This window comes from Nomascus leucogenys, chromosome 12 (assembly GCF_006542625.1).
Source record: "Nomascus leucogenys isolate Asia chromosome 12, Asia_NLE_v1, whole genome shotgun sequence".
NCBI classification, from domain to species: Eukaryota; Metazoa; Chordata; class Mammalia; order Primates; family Hylobatidae; genus Nomascus; species Nomascus leucogenys.
The window spans coordinates 22,937,901-22,952,041 of NC_044392.1; the positions used below are offsets into that span (position 1 = coordinate 22,937,901).

At 36.7% G+C, this 14,141-nt stretch overlaps 1 protein-coding gene across 2 annotated transcripts in view; it reads right to left on the reverse strand.

Annotated features, from left to right (window-relative positions):
- RALGPS2 (Ral GEF with PH domain and SH3 binding motif 2) overlaps positions 1-14,141 on the reverse strand; it is a 203,225-nt gene that overhangs the window by 121,472 nt on the left and 67,612 nt on the right. Inside the window, exon 1 of one of the 2 annotated variants that reach the window (XM_030823930.1) lies at positions 4,008-4,092. The exons of the other annotated variant lie outside the window; for it this stretch is intronic. Coding sequence (XP_030679790.1) covers positions 4,008-4,037 — 30 coding nt within the window. The 5' untranslated portion in view covers positions 4,038-4,092. Of the gene's footprint in view, positions 1-4,007; positions 4,093-14,141 lie in introns of those variants that run through there. 2 annotated transcript variants of the gene reach the window in all.

Sequence of the window (14,141 nt, forward strand, 5' to 3'; positions counted from 1 at the left end):
AATCAAAACCACAGTGAGATACCATCTCACACCAGTTAGAATGGCCATCATTAAAAAATCAGGAAACAACAGGTGCTGGAGAGGATGTGGAGAAATAGGAACACTTTTACACTGTTGGTGGGACTGTAAACTAGTTCAACCATTGTGGAAGTCAGTGTGGCGATTCCTCAGGGATCTAGAACTAGAAATACCATTTGACCCAGCCATCCCATTACTGGGTATATACCCAAAGGACTATAAATCATGCTGCTATAAAGACACATGCACACGTATGTTTATTGTGGCACTATTCACAATAGCAAAGAGTTGGAACCAACCCAAATGTCCAACAACGATAGACTGGATTAAGAAAATGTGGCACATATACACCATGGAATACTATGCAGCCATAAAAAAGGATGAGTTCATGTCCTTTGTAGGGACATGGATGAAACTGGAAACCATCATTCTCAGTAAACTATCGCAAGGACAAAAAACCAAACACTGCATGTTCTCACTCATAGGTGGGAATTGAACAATGAGAACTCATGGACACAGGAAGGGGAACATCACACTCCGGGGACTGTTGTGGGGTTGGGGGAGCGGGGATGGACAGCATTAGGAGATATACCTAATGCTAAATGACGAGTTAATGGGTGCAGGAAATCAACACGGCACATGGATACATATGTAACAAACCTGCACATTGTGCACATGTACCCTAAAACCTAAAGTATAATAATAATAATAATAATAAAAAAAGACAACTGAAGCAATGCCTTCAATTTTGAAGAGTTCAATTTTCTAGAATTCTATATCCAACACAAATATCAATGAAGTTTGAAAGTAGACTACAGACATTTTTGGACATGAACATCTCAGAGAATTTGTCTTCTATGTACCTACTCTCAGAGAACTAGTAGAGTACGTGCTCTATCAAAACAAACTAGCAAACAAAGAAAAAGGAAGATATGAGACCCAGGAAACTGAAGAGCTAATATAGAAAAAATATATATATATATTGGGAATCCTCTGATTAACAGCAATGGGAGATCCTGGGGCAAAGCTATGAGCAGACCTTTAAGAACAAGAGTCAAGAAATGAGCAAGAGGGCAGAAATTCCAACAGACATCTGTTTCAGAAAGTGAAAAAAAAAATTCCTTATGTGTTTGGAAATATTAAGAAGAGACATTCAGTACATTGACTTCTGGCAGAAATTTAGTGATGGATACAAAGAAAACTAAAGTACATTTTGGCTCAAAGAAAACAAAACTTGAGTACAGTTCGATTGTAAAGAATATATAGTTACTTAGACAAAATTGTGATATAACTGTATGTGCAAAAGGAGGAGAAATGAATTATATAAATGGGGGGAGAGAATATAAGACAGTGAAATTATCTTCTACAGTAAAGAGTCAACATATCATACTTAAAATAGAAAAATCAAGGAAAAGTAAGGATTTAGATATATTATTTGAAAAACAGAAATAAATTCCTCAAAGGAGAAACAGCTAAGAGATCTGGGTGGGAGTAGAGCTCCAGGATCGAGGTTGGAAAGATGAGAATAACTGAGTTAGGATTTTGCTATATTTTGTTCTCTTATGCAAATATTTGACTTCTTAAACATGGTACATGCATATCTTCCATAAAATCTTAAATTAAATTAGAAACCAAAAAAAAAAAAAAAGGAATAGATCGAGTCAGGGGAAGATTGAGGAAATAGTTAAGATGATACTATAGTCCTTCAAGAAAAAGGTAATGTTCCCTCAACCAAGGCACTGTCAGTGGATATGGATATGACAGACTCAAGATATTCTGGAGGCAGGCAGAACTTCGTCAAGAATTGGACTCATGATGTAAGCTAAAAACGAAGTCTGCAGAAGTACTAAGATTCCAGGTTTCTGCCTTGAGCAACTGAGATAGGGAATACTGAGGGGAGAGATGACAATTATTTCTACACAGTAGATAAGGAGTGAATGCTCTGGAGATAAAAACTGCCTTTTTAAATCTAAAATTAGATCATATCTTTTAAGCTTGAAATTTCTGAAAGAAATAATGAAATGATAAAAAGCAATTCTATAGCAAAAATAAAAATTTCTGGATATTCAATTAGCCTAAATATATGATCATTTTATATTATCTCCCTGTAAAAAAAGAAAACATTTAGTAGTAAAAATTATATTCACACAAAAATATTATGACAATGATACTGAAAACATCAAACTGCTAGAAACATTTTCGTGCTTTCCAAAATCACAGCATACATACACAACTACATAAAGATGTCATATTTTAGGATAAAATTCCTAAGATTAAATCCCTAAATAACTGAATCCGTTTTTAGCCAATTACTATAATTACAAAATTTATATTAATGCTATAATCAAAGTGTCTATCAAATTAAACTTATCAAACCACTCAAAGTAGCCATTTGACAAAGAAGCCAAACTCAATTATAGACCTTTACACAAAAGGCTGATTTCATTTTCCTATTGTAAGTAATGCTATAATTACAAATAATGAATATCCTTGCACCTTTTCTGACATTTCTGATTATTTCTTAAAAATACAATCCTACAAGAAATCACGAGGTCAAAGAGTATGAACCTTTTCAAGGCTTTGCTACCTGTCAAACTGCCCTCCTGAAATACTGAATCATTTACACTCCCACGAGAAATGAATCTGAGTTTCACAACACTCTTATCAAAATGAGGTACATAGATGACCCTTGAACAACATGGGTTTGAACTGTGTGGGTCCACTCATACACAGATTTTTTCAAAAAATATTTTGGAAATTTTGTCTTGAAGATTTGCAACAATTTGAAAAAAACTTGCAGACAAACCACATGGCTTGGAATATCGAAAAATTAAGAAAAAGCTAGGGATGGCGTGAATGTATAAAATACTAGTCTATTTTATCACTTACTACCATAAAATACACACAAATGTATTTAAAAAAGTTAACATTTATCAAAATTTATGCACACCAACAGACCTTACATGCTGCCATATGCAGTCCAGAGAAATGTAACAAACATAAAGGTGCAATATTAAATCATAACTGCATAAAATTAACCATAGTACATACTGTTCTACTATAATAATTTTGAAACCACCTCATGTTGCTCTTACAGTGAGTTTAAGTGTTGAGAGTATTCCCTTAAAACACCCTGTGATGACATTACTCATCTCCACATGAGCAGTTCCTATCTCCAGTAAATTGTATTATCACAGTAAAATGTGATTTCTCACGGTTCTCATGTTATTTTTCATCGTGTTTAGTGCAATATCCTAAACCTTGAATAACACCATGGGACCCGTAAAAAGTACCACTAGAGATGCTGGAAGTGCTCCTAAGAAGCAAATTAAAGTCATGACATTTCAAGAACAAGTTGGATTGCTTGATAGGTACCATAGACTGAGGTCCTGCTGCCATTTCAGTCGATATATCTTATAAACAGACTATGTAAACTTATGATATACAATACAGTACTGTAAATGTATTTTTCCTAATAACATTTTCTTTTTTCTAGCTTACTTTAAGAATATATTATATAATATATATAACATACAAAATATGTGTTAATCAACTGTTTATGTTATCAATAAGGCTTCCAGTCAATGGTAGGCTATGAGTAGTTGAGTTTTACCTGCAAATTTTCAACTCCTGGGAGGCTGGCGTTTCTAACTCCAGAGACATTCAACGGTAAAGTATAGTTCTAATTATTGTTGTATGACATAGGCTAGTGATGTAACATTGTTTCATGGGGGAAATTTTTTCTGATACAGAAACTATCATCTTATGAGGTTCAAAAACATCTTGTCTTGTTTTCTAATTATAAGCTTCTTTGGAATGGAGGGCTTCAAATGGAATTTTAACCCAGCTGCTTCCAAAGAATGTGACTACACACCTCTCCCTCCCTCCCCTCTACCCATCAAGTCACCTTTTGTTAATTCCTCTGGTGTGGTGTTTATTAGCTCTTGAATTTCTCCAAGACCCATATCTTGAAACTCTTAGCTCCCTACCTTTTTTGCCATATCCACAATCTCTTTCATGATTTCCTTTCAGTCACCTTCCAACAGTTTTCCTCAAGTGACAAAGCATTTTTTCCATTAAATTAACGATGCAGAAATGTTCTAAGAATTGGATGGACTTTCCAAAACCTCTTGGCATTTATTTGAGGAGTCAGAAAAGTATTAAAAATTTTTTTAATGTAAAAATGAAGCCACAATCCACCATACTTTTGTCTGGCTTCCTTATTTATCATGATAAATTATAAGGATGAAACAGGATCAAATGGGTTGATATGTATAAAGTCTTTAGATTGGCACATAATAATCTCTGTATTAGTGTTAACTAGTATTATTATTATTATTGCTACTATTAAGACATCTGTTTTCAGGATGGGAAGGACTTTTAAAACATAGTAGATTAAATTACACAGCAAAGTATAGGTACTGGCTACCTTAAACAAATGAACAAAAAAGAGACCCACATATGCACATAAAGAAGATTGGGAAGGCTGGGCACAGTGGCTCTCACACCTGTAATCCTAACACTTTGGGAGGCCGAGGCAGGTGGATCACTTGAGGTCCGGAGTTCAAGACCAGCCTGACCAATATGGTAAAATCCCTCTCTACTAAAAATACAAAAATTAGCCAGGTGTGGTGGCATATGCCTGTAATCCCAGCTACTTGGGAGGCTGGGGCAGGAGAATCACTTGAACCCAGGAGGTGGAGGTTGCAGTGAGCTGAGATCACGCCACTGCACTCCAGCCTGGGCGACAGAGCGAGACTTCTGTCTCAAAAAAAAAGAAGATCGGGAAGATGTTTACATAGGTTTTCTTTGGGGTTTATAGGTGATTCACAGCCCTCTCTCCACCCTTATTTTCTCTCTACTTCACATCAAACACCTTTAGTCTCAAAGTTGGGGAAATTAAGTCAACCATATATAGAAAGAGTAGTAAATACAGTTGACCCTTAACTCAGGGGTTAGGGGCACTGACCCTCCAAACAGTTGAAAACCCACATCTAAGTTTTAAAATTATACACATATAACCTTTGACTCCCTCAAAACCACTAACAGCCTACTGCTGACCAGCCTTGCTGATAACATCGACAGGTGATTAACATGTATTTTGTATGTGGTATGTATAATACACTATATTCTTACAATAAAGTAAGCTAGAGAAAATAAAATGTCATTAAGAAAATCATAAGGAAGAGAATTTACTATTCGTTAAGTGGAAGTGGATCATCATTAAGGTCTTCATCCTTGCATCTTCATGGTGTATAGGCTGAAGGGGTTGGTCTTGTTGTCTCAGTGGTGGCAGAGGTGAAAAGAAGGCCAGAATGGCAGGCACACTTGGTGTAACTTTAAAAAAACATATGTAATTTAGGTCTGACTTTTTTTGCTTTTTCAATTTCTCTAAAGACGTTACCATATGGTACCAATCTTTCTTCCATAGTTTCCTTTAGTTTCAGTGCCCGTATCATAGAAGGGTCCATGTTGTAAAAGAAGTCAAAGGCAGTCTTGAATCACTAGAACTCTTCTGCTAGACTGTCTAATGCCATTTTGTTTTCTAGTGCTGCTTTTTCTACATCTTCTTCCTCACCATCTGGCACTGGTTCAGAAGCGTTCATCTCCAACAAGTCATCTTTTGTTAATTCCTCTGGTGTGGTGTTTATTAGCTCTTGAATTTCTCCAAGATCCATATCTTGAAACTCTTAGCTCCCTATCTTTTTTGCCATATCCACAATCTTTTTCATGATTTCCTTAATTGGCTCTGTCATAAAACCTGTGAATTCACATTAATATCTGGACACAGTTTTCTCCAGCTGAAATTTATTGTTTTGGCCTTGATGGCTTTCATGGCTTTTTCTTTAACAATGATGGCATCTTCAATAGTGCAATTCTTTTAGACTTTGATGATGTTCTATATAAGGGTTCTCTTCCGTATCACTGACAATCCTTTTCATAAAGTATTGCGTGTAATGAGCCTTTGGTGTTGAACTCATGGGGCTCTGGGTGGCCAGGGGCATTGCTCATAATCAAAATAATTTTAAAAGGCAGTCCCTTATTAGCAGGGTTCTTCCTGGCTTCAGAGACAAAGCATCAATGGAACCAATCCAGAAAAGGGGTTCTCATTTTCCAGGCTTTATTATTTTACATCCAAAGACTGGCGGCTGGTGTTTACCTTTTCCCTTCAAGACTCAGGGTTTAGCAGCTTTATAGGTAAGGGCAGTCCTGATCATAAACCCAACCGCAATTGCACAAAACAGTAGAGTTAGCCTATCCCCATCTGCCTTAAATTGTGGTGCTTGCCTCTCTTCCTTGCTAATATATGTCCTTTGTGGCATTTTTTTTTTCCAGAGTAGGACACTTTCATCTGTATTAAAAACTTGTTCGGATTGGGTGCAGTGGCCTGTAATCCCAGCACTTTGGGAGGCTGAGGCAGACGGATCATGAGGTCAGGAGTTTGAGACCAGCCTGGCCAACATGGTGAAACCCCGTCTCTACTAAAAATACAAAAAATTAGCCAGGCATGATGGCATGTGCCTGTAATCCCAGCTACTCAGGAGTCTGAGGCAGGAGAATCACTTGAACCCAGGAAGTGGAGGTTGCGGTGAGCGGAGATCACGCCACTGCACTCCAGCTTGGGCGACAGAGCAAGACTCCGTCTCAAAACAACAACAACTTATTCAAGCAGATACCCATTCTCTTCAATGATTTTCTCAATGGTGTCTGGGAGCCTGTCTGCTGCTCCTTGGTAGGCAGAAGCTGCTACTCCTGTTATCTTGACATTTTTCAAGCAAAACTTCTTTCTAAAATTATCAAACCATCCTTTGCTGGCATTAAATTCTCCAGCTTTAGATACTTCACCTTCAAGTTGTCATATAATGACTGCTTTTTCTTGAATCATATTCGAAGCTATGGGTTTACTTTCTTATAGAAATCCTGGACCCATTTAAAAAGCTGCATTTTCAATACAAGATAAAAGATACAACATTTCACAAAAAGTGTGGGGTTTCCATACCTGCTGGCGTATGAAAAGTGAAGACTTCACAAATCTCCTTTGAAAAAAAAAAAAAAAAACCAATGCTCCTTACACTGGATTCATTTATCTTGAAACGGCAGACAACTGCAGCTGCAGACCTCAATCTATGGTGCATTTCAAGCAATTCAACTTGTTCTTGTAATGTCGTAACTTTTCTCTGCTTCTTAGAAGCACTTCCACCATCACTAATGGCACTTCTTATGGGTCTCATGGTATTATTCAAGGTTTAGGATATTGCACTAAACACAGTGAGAGATCACATTTTACCGTGATAACACAATTTACTAGAGAGAGGAACTGCTCATGTGGAGATGATTAGCATCATCGTTTTCAGCGGATATTCTCAACACTTGAGCTCACTGTAATAGCAACACAAGGTGGTTACAAAATTACTACAATAGAATGGTATGCACTACAGTTAATTTTATGCAGTTATGACTTAATATTGCATCTTTATGTTTCTTAATAGTTCTCTCGACCGCATATGGCAGAACACAAGGTCTTTGTGTGCATAAGTCTTGATAAATATTAACTTTTCTTAATACATTTGGATATATCTCATGGTAGTAAAAGATAAAATGGACTAGTATCTACACATATTTTATACATTCATGCCATCCCTTTTTCTTAATTTTTTTTTGATATTTCTAAGCTATGTGGTTTTTTTTTTTTTTACAAATTGTTGCAAATCTTCAAGATGAAATTTCCAAAATATTTATTGAAAAAAATATGTGTATAAGTGGATTCTCACAGTTCAACAAGACGAAGAACAGATTTGTGGCTGCCAGGGTTAAGGCTGGTAAGGAGTAGGAGAGGAGTAATGTGATGGGTGTGACTATAAAGAGGTAGCACAGGGAGAGATCTTTGTGGTGATGCAATAGTTCTGAATCTTGACTGAGGTAGTGGTTAGATAAATCTACATATATGACAAAAATCACAGAATTATACAGTCATGTATTATAAAAATATCAATTTCTTGGTTTTGATATTGTACTATAGTTATGTAAGATGTAACTGCTGAGGAAAACTGAATGAAGAGTAAGTAAATGGGACTTTTCTGGACTATTTTTGTAACTTCCTATGGGCCTCTAATTATCTCTGTACTATTTTGTTGCAACTTCCTGTGAATCTATTATCTCAAAATAAAAAGTTAAAAAACAGCAATAAAAACAAAACTACATAATGAATTATGAAGGTAAAATTGCACTGGGACTCCAAAGAACTAACCCACTATTTCTTCTTAAACTTTGACATGCCTTTATGGTTACCTGGCATTAAAGGAATTTTGCCCTGCCCCACCTCTGCCTCTCAAGAGCTGCTAAATTTCTCTGTGATTAAAAAAAAAAAAAAAATGCTTTTCCCTTTGTCTCTATCTCTTTCTGTTTCAGATTCTAAGATCTTCCTCCAAGTGACACTAGAATACAATCCAGGAAATAAATTATGCCACAGATGCCATCTTGCATATTGACAGTTCAGCCTGGTCAAGAGTTAGTCTATACTAAAATATCTCATATGAACATCAAAAGGTTGAAGTAAACTCAACAACTCAAAGGATGCTTTTTTCAAGGATATGACTTAGGAATAAAACTGCTTTGAGTATACTATGTAAATAAGCCTCCATTTTAGCAAAGGCTAAATGAAATTTAGCAGCCTTGACACCCTTTAAAATTTGTTCCAATGGATTTAACTTGCAATTTTAAAATCACGTAGTAAAGAGAAATCTTCAAATAGTAAATCATATATAAAGGCAATTTCTTAACAGTCATTATAAGTGTATTTGAAAGAACAGTCATTGATTAATTTTAAACTATGAAACTACTAAGCCCAATTTTCACTTGCATTTATTTTGGAAGCACAGGGAGGGCAAAATCCCACAACTGATGACCACCTACCCTATGAAATAATTACTGAATTCACAGGAGTCACAGCTTCCTTCTATCTGTAGGTTTGTTCTGCAAAGAATTCTTGATCTAAATTTCATCTTGTAGGTTCCAATACTCTTAAAAGGAATGTTCTAAGGGTGATGTTGTAGGGATACCTACAGATAGAAGAGAGAAAAGGCCAATATAGACGAGTATGTAGATAGAGACTGAGAGAAGAAAAGAAAAAGTGATGGAATCTGTAAATGACTGGAGGCAGGGAGAGGGCAATGAGGCTGGGAGATCCTAACAAAGAGAAGTTAATTATTGCTGAGACATCTCTGTGCTCAAGGAGGACAGCTTTAGAGGAATACAGTATATCCATTAGCATTCAGCCTAATATGGTTATCTACAAAGAGGTCTCAGTCACACATGAAGTGCTCACTACTACTCCTATATCTTAACCCACAAAATAAACTTTAAAACTAACTCCTAGGTATTAAGATATATATATATAAAAAAATCCCTTCTATTTTCTAATGTACTCACATCTTCTTTTCTCTTCTTTCCTCCCAATATGTTAAAGCTGCCCATATAATGAGATCACAGATACAGGCAGGAGCTTTCTTTTCCTATCTCTGATGTCATAATATACACCTACACTACCAAACAACACTTTTCTTCTCTACCTTCCTTAATCCTAATCTAAGCCTTACCTTACTATATATTAAAGAAGTTCATAGTGATGAATAGCAGTAATACAAACCGACAAAACAGCTGCAACTTGCTTCTAACACAGCAATTGGTTTATTCTGGTCTGTATCGCAGAACAATTTCAAGTCTAGAAGTCTTCTTTGCTTTCTTCAAATCTCTCATTATATTAATTGTTTATATTTTAATTTTAAGGCAAATGATTAATTTTCATTAAAACAAGGATAGAATTATGATATTCCTGATGCTGGAACTTTGGATGTTTCCAAGATTATATTATCTTGACATACACTAGAAGGTTTGCACAGAGAAGCTTTTTCTATATACTGTCGGAAATATCTCAATTGTTAAATTTTTCAGAAATATTTTAATAAGATACAGGCCAGGTGTGGTGGCTACGCCTATAACCCAGCACTTCGGGAGGCTGAGGTGGGTGGATCACCTTAGGTCAGGTGTCCGAGACAAGCCTGGCCAACATGGTGAAACCCCATCTCTACTAAAAATACAAAAATTAGCCAGGTGTGGTGGTAGCACACCTGTAATCCCAGCTACTCAGGAGGCTGAGGCAGGATAACCACTTGAACCTGGAAGGCAGAGGTTGCAGTGAGCCAAGATCGTACCACTGCACTCCAGCCTGGGCGACAGAGTAAGACTTTGTTTCAAAAAACAAACAAACAAACAAACAAACATTTTAATTAATAAGATTCAGAATTATCTATTACGTACTTTCCCTCATTTAACCAACATTCTTCCTTGATCCCTAATAAATCCTAGTGATCCCAGTTATATAGAGGGGCTTATTATTTTTTGTATTTAATGTCTGTCTGTTGATATAATCTAAATGACTGACTTAATGTATTGATCTACGAGAATAAATAGAGTATAAAACTTTCTTCTTTGCTTTTTTTTTTTGAGACAGAGTCTCACTCCATCACGCAGGCTGGAGTGCAGTGGCGTAATCTCGGCTCACTGCAATCTCCACCTCCCTGGTTCAAGCGATTCCTGTGTATCAGCCTACCGAGTAGCTGTAATTACAGGCATGCACCACCATGCTTGGCTAATTTTCATATTTTTAGTAGAGATGGGGTTTTTCCATGTTGGCCAGGCTGGTCTTGAGCTCCTAGCCTCAAGTGATCCACCCGGCTCAGCCTTCCAACGTGCTGAGATTACAGGCATGAGCCACCACGCCCAGCCTAAAACGTTCTTCTTTGAATGCTCTATATGTCAGACTTTCAGATACAGCCTGTCACTTTATGAATACTTGAGACCCTCATAAAAGAGGCAAACATTATCCAATGTAATAACTACAGCACAAATTTCAAGCACAGTTGATCCCCTACTTAAGGCTTACTAAAAGCACCAGAGAATTGCTACTGGAAAGAAAACCGCACTGCAAACCACCTTTTTGTCATAACTCACCCTGTGCTTAGTAACAGAAAGTTCATTCTGAAGAGAAATCCTATTAGTGTAATCAATGTAGCAATGCCTTCTGAAGAAATACAAGCTTTATAGAACATCCGAGAATTTATAATAGACAAAAATCTAAAACAAAAATCCTATAAATGTAATAATGGAAAAACCTTCAGAATACAGTCAATGCTTCTGCAACATGAAAGAACTCACACTGGAGAGAAGCCCTATAAATAAACGTGTAAGAGCCTTCTAAAAGAAAACAATCTAATCCAGGTGTGGTGGCTCACACTTGTAATCCCAGCACTTTGGGAGGCCAAGGCAGCTCACTTTAGGTCAGGAGTTTGAGACCAGCCTGGCCAACATGGTGAAACCCTGTCTCTACCAAAAAATACAAAAATTAGCTGGGTGTGGTGGCATGCGCCTGTAGTCCCAGCTACTCTGGAGGCTGAAGCATGAGAATCACTCGAACCCAGGAAGCAGAGGTTGCAGTGAACCGAGATCACATCACTGCTCTCCAGCCTGGGCGACAGTGTGAGATCATGTCTCAAAACAAGAAAAGCGAAAGAAGGGAAAGGGAAGGGAAAAGAAAACAAACCTTCATGATCAAAAGAGAAATCACATTGAGGGGGATTATGTATATAAGAAATATGGGAAAACTTTAATAAGTGCTGAGCTTTGACTGAATACCAGAAATCATACTAGAAATTAATGAAACTACAGAATCCTTTGGTAAAACTTCTGCCCTACTCAGCATTGGAAAATTCATACTAGGGAAGAAACCTGAAAATACAGCCTAAATTATGGGAAGGAAAAAACTCCTATTTCTGTAGAAAGGATGCTATTTTATAAAAGTCACATTGGGTGGATAAGACTTTTGCAAAAATGACTCCAAAATGATAAACAGCGGGAGATCATATGCCTACAGGCTGTACAGTATGAAGTTTTGAAATGGTCATTTATCAATCTCTAATAGTAAACAGGTGAGAAGGTATTATTCTAAGGCGCTAGAGATACCAGTGAATGGAACAGTCAAAGATTCCTGCCCACATGGAATTTATATTCTTGAAAGGGGATGACAGACCCCAATCTGTACGTGCTTGACTTGTGACAGCCCCCCAACCTTTATCACTTATTAAGACTCCTGGGCTGGGCATGGTGGCTGACGCCTGTATCCCAGCACTTTGGGAGGCTGAGGTGGGAGGATCACTTGAGCCCAGGAGTTCAAGACCAGTCTGGGCAACATTGCGAGACCCCATCTCTTAAAAAAAAAAAAAAAAAAAAAAAAAAAAAAAAAAAAAAAAGAAAGAAAGAAAGACCCCTGTAGCTTTGATTGAAATTCTTATTTATTAAAGCCTTGTAACTACTAACTGCAGCTCAACTCTGAAATTACCCACTTCCAGGAATTTCTCAGAGATCTATAAAGTATTTTAAAGATCAACCAGTCTACATACTCTTTATTTAGGTTTTAAAAAAATTTCAAGGCCAAAGACAAGAAATAGATTGTATTGGCAGCACAATTTATTAAATGGCAAAGCTGACACAAAAATACAAGTCTTCTGGCTCCTTGCTCTTATGGTTTGGCCACTAAAAAATTATCTTCTGTAATTCAAAGGGCTTTTAAATAAATTTTAAAATAAGTGAAATTAAGTAATTAAGGATTTATTGAGCACCCATTCAGAGTGCTGTGTGCTGGACACTGATTTTACAAAGGGGAGGGGCAGCAGCAAAATATATGGCAATTTGTCTTCAAAACTGCTTTAAACTAAAAAAGAAAAGAAGAAAAGTGAGAGAGCAACTGTGTCAAAGTAAGAGTTGCAAGGGTATATTAATAGTGGTTGAATATAGATGATGGAACTTTTCCCCTTCTTTATAATCACTATAATTACAGTTTACAATTACAACCATGTTATTGTATTTTCTCCCCACCACTAAGAGACTACATATCCAGAGGAAGGGGGAACAGTAAAAACCAAGGTTTTGTGTGAAAGGGATCACTATCCATAGAAGTATCCAAATTTGGTCACGCAGCTTGGGCCAATGGGCAAATGGAACATCTTAGGATTTCTGCAGCACCAGCATGGAAACACTAGGGCACGGTACTGAGGCCAGGGGTGGAGAGGGAGCTGTCAGGATATATATAACTGACTGAGCTGAGACCAATCTCAGTCCCAACAACCACAGACAGACACTAAAGAATACTCCTATTTCTAGAGCCAATGAGCTGCAGCCTTGTAATAGCATTTTATTCTTTCAATAAATATCCTTCAGAGTTGACAGGAGAAAAGAAGGGGAAGAAATTTAGGAGGTAAAGTCAATGGGAGATACTGGAGAACAGGAGAAGGACAGAGAAAGAAGTGGAAAGGCTGACTTTTCGGTTCCTCACTTGTATTAAAAATGGATGGTTCAGAGCACTCAGAGAACCTTAAAAAACTTAACAAAATATGAGGGAACATTTTTTTCTATGTAATTAGATTCCTACTAAGTAGTTTTCAAAATGACTGGTGAAGTTTAATGGTGAATTCTTTTCCTTGGTAAACATATTTGCCTTTCTTCTCTATCATTACACAAAAAACTATAAAATAAAGTACCAAACCTGTTTTCTTGTTCTTCAATCTGAGGTAATTTCAAGTGTTTTACTGAATTGGAGAAAAACCAGGCTTAGCATTATGTTTGCTTCAGATCTGCTTTTAAAGATGTGATTTTACTTATCCAGTATTTTATCAATGACTAAGGACAATCTTTGTACAAAGAAAAATAATTTTTAACACTTCAGAGATAAGACAGTTTCTACATGAAATAAAAGACTTGGAATTTTTATTTTTTTCGCCCAAGCAATTCTGAGATACATAGTACAACAGACACTGTAGGTAAGCAGCTTTATTTCTGAGCAAACTGTACTTCTTATAGTTGCCCTATAGTTTCTTCCTCCAAGTCAAGAACGAGTTTAGGTAGAACACATTTAGCTAAATTCTGCTTGACATACTAGAGTTGAAAATGCAGAATTCCATAAACTAGTAAGAATTACCAGGTCCTACTTAGGGAATTAAATCAGGAGTAAGAGATATGCATTATATGTAACTCAGAAACTGTCTAGATTATTGAAAGCTGAGACTTGCGTG